The sequence below is a fragment of the Leucopleurus acutus genome (assembly GCF_964270905.1).
Source record: "Leucopleurus acutus genome assembly, chromosome: 9".
Taxonomy (NCBI): domain Eukaryota; kingdom Metazoa; phylum Chordata; class Mammalia; order Artiodactyla; family Delphinidae; genus Leucopleurus; species Leucopleurus acutus.
In genome coordinates this window covers 64,086,118-64,097,127 of record NC_139144.1, presented here as the reverse complement: position 1 = coordinate 64,097,127, position 11,010 = coordinate 64,086,118, and the positions used below count along the sequence as shown (strand labels likewise).

The 11,010-nt window shown below is 42.6% G+C and overlaps 1 protein-coding gene across 1 annotated transcript in view; it reads right to left on the bottom strand.

Moving 5' to 3' along the window:
• Positions 1 to 934: 934 nt before the first annotated feature.
• ITPRID1 (ITPR interacting domain containing 1) overlaps positions 935 to 11,010 on the bottom strand; it is a gene marked incomplete at its 3' end in the record, with an annotated part of 69,473 nt that continues 59,397 nt past the window's right edge. Inside the window, 11 exon segments of the mRNA XM_082846832.1 lie at positions 935 to 1,197; positions 1,200 to 1,230; positions 1,703 to 1,765; positions 1,769 to 1,814; positions 2,588 to 2,715; positions 7,398 to 7,532; positions 7,536 to 7,703; positions 7,705 to 7,880; positions 7,883 to 7,994; positions 7,998 to 8,093; positions 8,095 to 8,347. Coding sequence (XP_082702958.1) covers positions 935 to 1,197; positions 1,200 to 1,230; positions 1,703 to 1,765; positions 1,769 to 1,814; positions 2,588 to 2,715; positions 7,398 to 7,532; positions 7,536 to 7,703; positions 7,705 to 7,880; positions 7,883 to 7,994; positions 7,998 to 8,093; positions 8,095 to 8,347 — 1,471 coding nt within the window.

Sequence of the window (11,010 nt, the reverse complement as noted above, 5' to 3'; positions counted from 1 at the left end):
TAAGCTTTTCACCCCACGTCACTCTCTACAGTATTATCACACGGTCTTCGCCATGGTGAGGAACTGACGTGATCTTATATACTTGTTTGTTGGTGCGGTGGTTGTTTCTCACCCTTCGTCCGATGCTTTGTTGAGTAGGAGCTCTGTCTCGTTCACAGCTCTGTCTCCAGCACGAGAGGAGCTGCTGACACCTAGTGGGTGCTTCTTCAATAAGTCTGGCTTGCCGACCAACTCAAAGCTTTTGGACAGTCGGCTACCTCTCAGGCCTGGATCTTCCTTCCTCCTGTTGTCACTCCTTCAACCAGGCCCTTCTGATACCCTGACCTAAATCAGCCTCCCTGTTATTCTCTCTTTCATAAAACCCTGTTATTTCCTTCAAGGCCCTTTCACAGTTTTCAAATTCATACCTATTTATGTGTTTACATTCTGTATCCCCCAACAGACTGTAAGTTTCAGCAGGGCAAAGACTGTACACCATATATACCTTGAGGGATATATATTATATACATCTTGGCACTGCACCCTATGCCTGGCACATAGTAGGTGCTCACTTATTCTGTATCGACTGAGTATTAAAATATTCCTCCCAGGTTTAACCATAGAGTAGAATATTAAAAAATAGCTGAGGAAGGATTGATACATACTTCTCCTTGGGGAAAATTTAGATATTCTTTTTTTTTTTTTTTTTTTGCGGTACGCGGGCCTCTCACTGTTGTGGCCTCTCCTGTTGCGGTGCACAGGCTCCGGACGCGCAGGCTCAGTGGCCATGGCTCACGGGCCCAGCCGATCTTCCCAGACCGGGGTACGAACCCGTGTCCCCTGCATCGGCAGGTGGACTCTCAACCACTGTGCCACCAGGGAAGCCCTAGATATTCTTGCTCTGGGTAGAATGTGCTTTTACATCTTGTAGAAAGGTCAACAAACCTGCCCTGATCTAGAGGAAGACATCTGTATCCTTTTCTCCAACAGGACAATTTGACAGAGAGGCTGGATCTGATTCTGCCCAAGCTGGAGGAGACATCCTGGTGCTTCTCCCGAAGGTGGATGGAGGAAAGGCAGCTAAATGGGTCACACTGCAGCATGGAGCCCGCTGGCCATCACTGGGAGGAAAGGCAGCCCCAGGGGCCATGGAGGGGTGGATCTTAGCACATGAAGTCTGGCCATTCTTTTCTTCGGTCCACTTATACTGATGCAGTATTGTTCAGGTGGTTTCCCTGTGAGAAGCTCAAGCTACTAAAAGGAAAACAGGAACAAAAAGTGTGGACAACTTCCCATATTTACACCAAGCAGCTAACTCAGACTGGTGGGAAAGGCACTGATGGATGTGAATTCTCTAGACTGGGCTCTGTGCGATGGCAACAGATCCTGGCAGTGACTTAGCTCATATTAGGTCAAAAGCCGTGTTTCTTGTTCTCATTTGGAAAATGGGCTACTAATACTTATCTCTTGTTTACAGGGCAGAGGAAAAGATTGGCATGAGGGTGAGGTGACCCAAGTTCTAGTCCTGAATCACCAGCAGCTAGCTGTGTGGCCTTGAGCAAACCAATGTGCTTTTCTGGGCTTCAATTTCTTTATACTTAAAATGAACGTGTTGGCACCTAATCTTAGAATCTGGAATGACTGTACAATCAGGTTTCTCACTTAACGCACCCCTGCTATGATGGGCAGGATCTAGTGAAACCCCACACCCCATCGCCAGTACCGACAGCATCCCTTCTTGAATTTGCTGAGCCTGGTCTCCCAGTTGAAACTCTAGCTCCTCCAACTACTGCTGCCGGGCTTCCAGTAAAGTTTGCAGTTGTTCAGTCTCCTCCCTGCAGGTAAATAATAGAAAACAACCAAATTTCACAAGCACCTCCAGGTGCAATCTTCCATTGTCTCTCTCAAAATGTAGGTCACTCCTTTGACAGGTCTTAAAAGAGACAGTCACCATCTTTATTTGTATCAGTTGCAGGCATAGGTTTATTAGGAGGGCAGGTTTCCTTTTTTCTTTTTTTTAAACAACTCTGTGGCAGAATAATTTACATACCATAAAGTTTACCTATCCTAAGAGTACAACTCAATGATTGTTAGTAAATCTGCCAAGTGTGTAACTACCACCACCATTCAATTTTGGAACACTTCCATCTCACCAGTAAGAAACCTTGTACTCCTTTATAAATTAATCCCTATTCCTGCTCCCAGCCCCAGGCAATGACTAATCCACTTTTGGGACAAATACTTTTAATCTATGTGAAAATAGTACAGATTTCCAAAACTCTAACAACCGCCAGTATTCGTATTTGCGTGAGCCCCGTTCACATTGATCAAAGATATCCTGCTGGGTAGCCCCCTCTTCCCAGCTGCTGCCTATTTCCTGACCTCAAATAGCCCTGGCCTTGAAGAGTTAAAAGTGTTGCTATCCGGCAAATGGCTCTCACAGACTCCCACTGAGAAAGTAAGAATGGGAACAGGAAAGCAAAGGGAAAGCTGGTCAATTTCTCGTTAGCCCTGCTCCGTGGTGCTCATCTGTCCTGCCCTTGAATACCTTTTCTTGCTCCAGATGTGTGGGCTGGTACTTACTTTTATGGCTCCCTTAGATAATTATCTTTTCTCCTCTGACATGCTCCTGGAAAAGAGTGCCTGTTGTTTTCTAAGGTGCTGCTCAATTTCTTCTAAATGCTTCCGGAAACTCTGGCAGACCGTCCTCATTGTTTCCATCTCAGGGACTGTGCACTGAGAACAATTAGAAAGAGCTGAGAAGGAAGGTCTTTCTGAATCACTGCAAGAGTTCACCACAGTGGCACCTGCCTTCCCACCTGGGCTTACCTGTTTGCGACAAAGCCCTGCTGCTAATGTGTCAGAAAGAGCATAGGGAAAGCCCAGCCTTTGGCTTCGTCAAGCAAGTAGAGGCAGTAAGTGGCTGGGACAGAAGGGCAGCCATTGTTGGATGGCCGTTGGAGACATTATGTCCCAGAGACAAGAAGGCGCTCTGGAAGACTAGGGGGAGGTAGGGTGCGAGGATGTAGACAGGAGAGGAGGAGGGAAGGGCCAGAATAGTGCGAGCCTGTGCTTAGAATTGTTGAGTTTTGTTTAATCTTGTTTCACTTTGGTGCTGAGTACTGCCTCACTCTGAATCTCAGTAACACTGAACATGTTTGTTCGGATGGTACGTATTTGATTAGAGAAAGTCTGCTTAGAATAATTTTTATTAGCCTTAGCTTTGCTTAACCACAGTCTCTGGTGGTTGAAATCTGTAGGATCAGCCCCACCCAGCTGACAAGCCCATTCAGAGTGAGGTAGGCATAGATTAGGCATCCCATCCTCCATGGACTGGAACTGAAAATTGAACTCTGTCCTTCCAATCCTGCTTCCCATTGTTCCTGATGTGAATCAATCTTTAAATCTTACTTTCTCTGTATGACGATGCTGTTGCCTTGGTTTCCTTATTTAAATATCTTCTTGCAGCCACCAAGCCTGGTCTATTTGTCAGGCACTCTGCTGATTTGCTGAGTTCTTACCAGCTATCCTCTTTGTTTTCTAGCCCTAGTTGGATCATGCTTTGAATAGATCCATGATCCAGAACCCCAGAATCTCTACCCATCTGACTTTGAGTAATATTAACGCTAGCTGGACCCTAATGCTAGATCTACCAGGTCCTCCATTTTAAACTCCTCCCTGATTAGTGTGTAGTGTCTGGTCATTGCCTACTCACCATCTCTCCCTCCTGTATTCATAATTACAGAATTCTAATATCTTAGGGGCACTGAGCATTTAACTAAAAACCTACATTTCCCAGTATCCCTTGCAGATAGGATGGCAATGAGATGGAAGTGGAGATGGTGGAGTGGGGCTTCTGGGAAACTCTTTTTTTTTTTTTTTTTTTGGGGAAACTCTTTAAAGGAAAAATTTCAATGGCAGGATGCTTTTAACCTTTTCTTCTTCTTCCTCCTTCCGTGGAGACCAATCTTTCAGCTATGTTAATTCCTCCCACCCCTTTTTCTAGGAAGTCCCAGATTTCTTACCTTTCACCCCCAAACCACATGGCCATGCTCTTAGCAACCAGATGGCTATTTTTACTGGTATTGTCATAATGGAAATACTGTCCTGAGTGATATTTTGATATTGAAACTCTCCATCATTTTGCTTTGAGAGTTCGGTTTTGATTCTATCCTCATTTTTATACATGAACAACATTTTACAGAGCAAAACTCTTCAATTATTGTTGCTTCGGTGTGAGTGCATTTGAACCAGTTAGAGGAGTATTTGAAGGTTATTGATGTTGGCAAGAGTGCTTGAAAGGTGACTACAGTTATGGTTCTTAAAACTAGAAAAGATCATACAGACCATGGAGGACTTCTTTTTATAGATAAGTGTTCTGACACAAAGAGCTAACTAACTTGTCCCAGGTCAAAACATGGTAGATTTCAAACCCAATTCTCCTGATTCATTTCTTTTCTTCTCAAGATCTAGCTGAGTCACAGCAGGGACTACAGTGTAGCTAGTCATATGGAGAAGTTATTTGTCCCTAAGGAATGAGCCCATTGGTCTTAGTAGATTCTTACAAGGTGACCAAGTTCTAGGGACTGTGAGGCCAGGGCCATGGAAATATGGTGCTCAAGTAGGCTGAACGTTATAAACGTTGAAATTTATGCTTCATCTAGATATTTTGGGATAACCCTTTGTGATTGGAAGGCATGAGGGCTGGGATTTAGGAATAACTGACGGTGTGTAGCTCCCTGTGAAGGGAGCGATGTGGAAGATTCTGAAATGCTGCCATCTCCCGGTCACTTGGAAACACTGAAACTATCAATACATTTCTGCTTTAGAACAGATACAGAAGTTTCAGAAAAAAGGAAACCTTAGGCAAGCAAACAAAAAAAGAGGCTGTTTTGAACTCTTTTTTTTCCAATATAAGGGCTAGGTTATAACTCAAATACAATGCAAGGTCTACTCTACTGACCCAACCTGGGCCTTAACACAAACTTTATCTTCAATAGGGAGAGCAACAATATTGACCCTTCACTTTTGAATTGGTTCATATGACTTTTCAGTGGCCATGGCTCACGGGCCCAGCCGCTCCGCGGCATGTGGGATCTTCCTGGCCCAGGGCACGAACCCGTGTCCCCTGCATCGGCAGGCAGACTCTCAGCCACTGCGCCACCAGGGAAGCCCGGCTCATATTACTTTTTAAAATTTGTATGATTTTCTTTTTCTTTAAATCTAAATAATAAACATTATAGATGGATCTTCTAATATCCAAAACTCTTATTTCATATACAACTCATTTTCTTTTCTGGAAAGATTTTATTTCGAATTAACAAATTATTGTGAAGAAATCACTTATTTATAAGAAATTAATCATATCAGTAAACCATTATCATAGATAACCCACGAGAGCACACCCTCTCTGTGACTTTCTTCTGAAGTTTTAAACACAGTTTTGGTTTTTTATACTTTATTATTTTAAACAAAATATAAAACCAGCTATGGTTTAATTTATATTTCCTTATGAAATTTATCTTAAAAATGTAAATTAGAAAAATAATATTTTTTCAGGATATGTTAGATCAATAATCTCGTTTTTATCATGGAAACTGGAGTACCTAACTGTAGGATTTAATATTTTTCCCCTTATAGCCTCTTAAAATGTCACCTTCTCCAGCTGTCTTTCATCCCTAACATTTGCCTACATGAACGATATGGTCAAGTAGATGTTTATTCCCTTAGAGCTGAGTTTTTCAACTTCGACATTGTTGACATTTTAGGTCAGAGAATCCTTTGTTGTGAGGGATGTCCTATGTATTGTAGGATGTTTAGCACCATCCCTGACCTCCACCCACTAAATGCCAATAGCACCTACCCCAGTTAAGACAGCCGAACATGTCTCCAAACATTGCCAAATGTCGCCATGGCTGGGGTAAAATTACCCTCAATTGAAAACCACTGCATTTACAATCTCTCAACTAACATCAATGATGATGATGACTCCTACCATTCTCCAGGATTTGAACTTTGGTCTTTTTACCCCAAAGGACCCCAGCTATACATTAGCTTTTGTTCTTTTCTCTCACTGAAACTTAGCATAATATTATACCTAGAATTGATCTCAACATCTTCTTTTACTAGTTCAACCCTTATTTTATCTTTCATATAATCACTTTCTATATTCATATTACATTTGTATAGATTTTTATATCTTGAAGGACCAGGTAGTAATTTGCCTTATCTTTCAAGGAATCACTTTCTCATGTTACTATTACACTTACATAGATTTAGATGTTTTAAAGTTGGACACATCTTTGGGGTGGATTGTCCAAGGATTTGGTGTCAGCTAAGCTTGAATGTGACTCTGGACTTAGGAGTTGTGGGAAGTTGGAAAATTAAACTCTCTCAGTTCTCGTTTCCTCATCTGTGAAAGAGGGAGGACTTGGCACATTTATGGCATGGATGAAAATGGGGGGTATTTGACACAGCAGAAATAAAGTGCTTGGTATAGCACTCAGTAAATATTTGTGGAATTAACAGAATGGGAAGGTAACACAGAAGGCACCATATAGTAGGCACCCAGGAAATCGTAGTTGCCTTTCATTCTCCTTTGAACAGCTATAGTCCTACGTTACATGTGCTACCTTGTTTTTCCACCCTGTCTATACACGTAGTTTCATGTTTGATACTCTTTAATTTTTTAAATCAATGCCTAGCCTTGATAGCCTAGATTATTTCTGACCTTGAGAATTGCTAAAGAGGTTCATTGGAAGGACTCACTAAATGCTTGTTGATTTACCAGGAGCTGAACAGGGCTGGGGGTCCTTCAGTCCTCAGTAACCTCGATGTTCACTTTTAAACAAGCTTAGCAAAGGAAGACCAAAAGTTCCTCTATTTGACATGAGAAGTTCTATATTTAAGACCTGAACAATAATAAAATAGTAACAAAAATCGGTAACCACCGATGCTCTCATTTAATCCGAAAACGATCCTGCATCGATGACATGAATAGTCTCCCTATTTTACAAAGCAGGAACTAGGCTCAGAGAGATGAAATGGCTTGTGCAAGATTATACAGCTAAGTGAACACGAGACAGAATTTTCAGTTAGACTGAACTGAAGAGGAGGTACAGGTGCATTGATGCTTAGAACCTTACGTATGAATGCACTGTCCTCTACCCCTCTGTAAAATGGGGGTGGATAATAAAATGTGCCTTCCTTCCTTCATAAGGTGACTGGAAGTATCAAATAAGAAGAAATTTGTGAGAATATATTTTAAATAATGAAAGAGTCTACAAATATTAGTCATGATGTGAAATGGACAGGTATGTCCTGAGAGCTCACATTCGGAAGGGAAGGCTGAACTTTATCCCTGAGGTATTTGTCGTTGCTGCGTCTGCTTCTCCATCTTTGCAGAGGTAAATACTGACAGAATACAGCTCCCTCACTGGGGTGTCCTGAAGGACTTTCAAAGCCTTGCTGAACTGGGCTTCCAGATGGTTATGTGAGTATGAACAGGGCCTACAGGCTGAAGACACAAAGCTGGGGCTTTGCCTTGCCTCGTGTCAGGGGAGATGGTGGTGACAGCAGACACCACAGTGGGCAGGCGCAGCTTGGCAGGGGCCCCCTGGGTAGATACCAGGGAAACATGTGTCTGCAGAGACAGATTTGGTGAGGGGCTGGGCCCTGTTACTTGGAGCTGAACAGCAATGCCAGGGCCTAGGCTCACATGTGTTAAGTCTGAACAGAAACATCATTGAGCTGTCTTGCTTCTGTTCCCAGTCCTGGTTCTGCTGTGGTAACAGGGTCACACGTAGTGCATTCTAAAGTTGCTTCTCTAGAATCCATTCCCAAGACCACAGCACTCTGAGCAGCTGATGCCAGTTTGCAGAACATCTGGATTGTCACAGACTTGGAGCATTTACGTTAGCATCTGGAGGGAGGTTTCCCATCTCAGATTCTGCCCTAGGTGGTATTTGACCCAAAGCACTACACCTTGGCCTCACTTGGGGAGTATCGCCAGCCACTTAATCTAGATGGGGAATGGACCTTCCAGATGTTTGGACAAGGTCGCCTGTATAGGGCATGGCTTCACTGGGCTTGGGGACGTGCTGTGGGACACTTCTTTTGCATCAGTAAGGCGTTGTTAATATCAGGACAGAGTTTACCGCCTTCTGTTCCTCTTGGGGCCTCCAAGTCAACATGAAAGGACTTGACTTGAGCACGATCAATTCCAGGTGATCTCTGACACTCACAGTGGTGGCTTTGTACATATACTGCCCCAGCTTGCTCGGGCCTCAGGAACCCATCCTTCACTTCTGTGATGTGCATCACCATAAGACCCAGAGGGCAATCAGTGTAAAACTGAGTCACTGGTTTCCTGTTACAAGGAGTAAAACATGAAACAAAGGAAGAGGAATGAACATCTCTTAAAACGAAATAACAATCTGATTGTGAGACGCATCTTCACTAAGGGGAAGAAAATCCAGAAGGGAATGCATATGCCTTAAATGCCACACTAAGAAAACAATAAACACCACAATTTATACATCTGTGTATATGTACTGCAGTGGACAGAATGTTACATTCCCCTTCCACCATGCTATGTAAACATTAGGAGACCCAAAGATTCAACAGAAGGGTTGAAACTCGCTGAAGATGGACAAAACAGACTTTGCAACCTCTCACTTTTTCTATATTTGTTTTGGTGCAAGATTTGTGCCACAAGCTGTGAAGGACTCCCAGTACATCATTATTCTTTACAATTTCCAGATAATGTCTAAGCAATTACTATTCTGGAATGTAAGCTTCATATAAAATGGTTGCTATTCCCTTTCTTATAACTCTGGAATGAAATTATACGTTAGAGCACTAGAACAAAATTATCGGTTAAAGCCCATTTATTCGTATGCTGGTAGGTTCAAATGAAAATAAACAACCACCAACATAAAGGGTCCCTAAAAAGTAGAGAGAGTGATTTCCTCTAAAAGGGATATAGTTGTATTATAACTGTTACCTTTAGTTAACTGTACTTTGTAAAGCACAAAAAAACCAAAAATAAACAAAAATAACCTCTGAAACTCATTTAAATGAATTTGTGAAGAAACCAGATTATGAAAACTTCTCTTTGATGGTGAGATCAAATGGTGGAATTGGGCATATTTCTCTCAGGAGTAGAGCCTTATTTATCTAGTGTTTTAAAAGCCAAATACATGCATCTGAATCATTTTGAGCAAGTCGCCAAGAAGATATGGTCCAATTTACAGATGGTTTCGTTTCTTCAGGAGGCCAAAAATCTTTCCTGCCTATAAACCACCTTTTTGACAACTCGATAATAGACTCTCAAAATTGAGTTTGCAAATTCTCTTTTTAAAATAATTAATTAATTAATTAATTTTGGGTTGCGCTGGGTCTTTGTTGCTGTGCGCAGGCTTTCTCTAGTTGCGGTGAGCAGGGGCTACTTTTCTTTGCGGTGCACAGACTTATTGTGGTGGCTTCTCTTGTTTCGGAGCACGGGCTCTAGAGCTCAGGCTCAGTAGTTGTGGCACACGGGCTTAGTTGCTCCATGGTATGTGGGATCTTCCCAGACCAGGGCTTGAATCCGTGGCCCCTGCATTGGCAGGCAGATTCTTAATCACCGCGCCACCAGGGAAGTCCCGGGTTTGCACATTCTAACCATTCTCTTAGGGTTGTAGGAATTACATGATACAAAGGATGAGACATTGCCTAGTCCAGGATGGCTATGATAGATGATTAAGCAAATAGACAAATACAAAGGTGCGTCGTTTAGCACTCCCACACCCTCACACCTAATATGTAATATGAAGGTTGGCATGACTTAGGGGAAGACAATATGGCCTCTGGCAAGAGTAACGGACTTAGTACCTGCACCCCCAGGCCAACCCAACCCAGTTCCTGAAACTATCGAGGCCAAGACAGGTAGAACTTCAGAAGCCTCATCACCTCCAATAGGATTTTCCCTATGCACTTAATATGCACAAGGAGCCATAGCTCTTCCTTACTCCACTAGACTGGGGCCTTGGCTTACCCCTACCTTACCCCTTACCCCTACCAGTCCCTTTCCCCTAGCTATATCTTATTATTCAAACCCTTGCCTCCTGGGCGGATCCTGTACCAAACCACCACGAATCCCCTCGTGAGTGTGTCATGCCCCTTAGACTGCTGATTCCCTCATTCTGCCAATCCTGTAGCTCGGGGTGGGGGGTTAATCTCTCTAGAATGTATGCTACTAAGATCCAGTTTGCTCCCATAGCTGAGTCATCTAGAAAATCTGGAGCCAAGACTACTGGGTTAAGATTCTGACTCTCCTACTTACTAGTTGTGTGGTCTTGGGCATGCCACTTACACTCTCTGTGTCTGTTTCCTCATGGGGAAAAGAATAAATATGCTGATGATATTGTTTGTGGGGTTGCGAAGAGGATAATATCCAATAATACATACGTGAAGAATTTATGTACATGGAAAAGATGATGTAATTATATATACATTTTTACTGCAGAACATCATCTTAATATTATATTATCTTTCAGAATTCAACCATTACTAATGTTATTAAATATCATTAATAAGTGTCATTATTAATATTTACTAGAAATTACCTTTCCTAGCACAGGACTGTCCTCACAGAGTTAAGATTTTACTCTCCCAATTAGGTAGACCCTGCCCCGGGGAGTTTTGCTTCACCATCTCACGGGTGTGAAACATTTCTGCCTGGGAGGAGAGTGATGCTGCAGGCACTTTGTCCAAACAGTCACCAGGTGGCAGCATTACACCAACCACAGCACAGAGGAGTCAGGGCCCTGACAAGAGTCTCTGGAATGGCTGAAAGCAGTAAGAGAAGTCAACCTGAAGGGTGGCTCTTCTAAGCTGAGTTAGTGATAAAAGCTCTGAATCCTAAGTGGAAAGTTTTTACTTAATGTAGTCTGAGTTCCTAGAGGCTCAGGAAAAAAAAAAAGCCTGTGGAATTGAAACATAAATGAGGGGAGGGAGAAAAAGAAAAGGAATCTTTAAGGGTGTGATGTA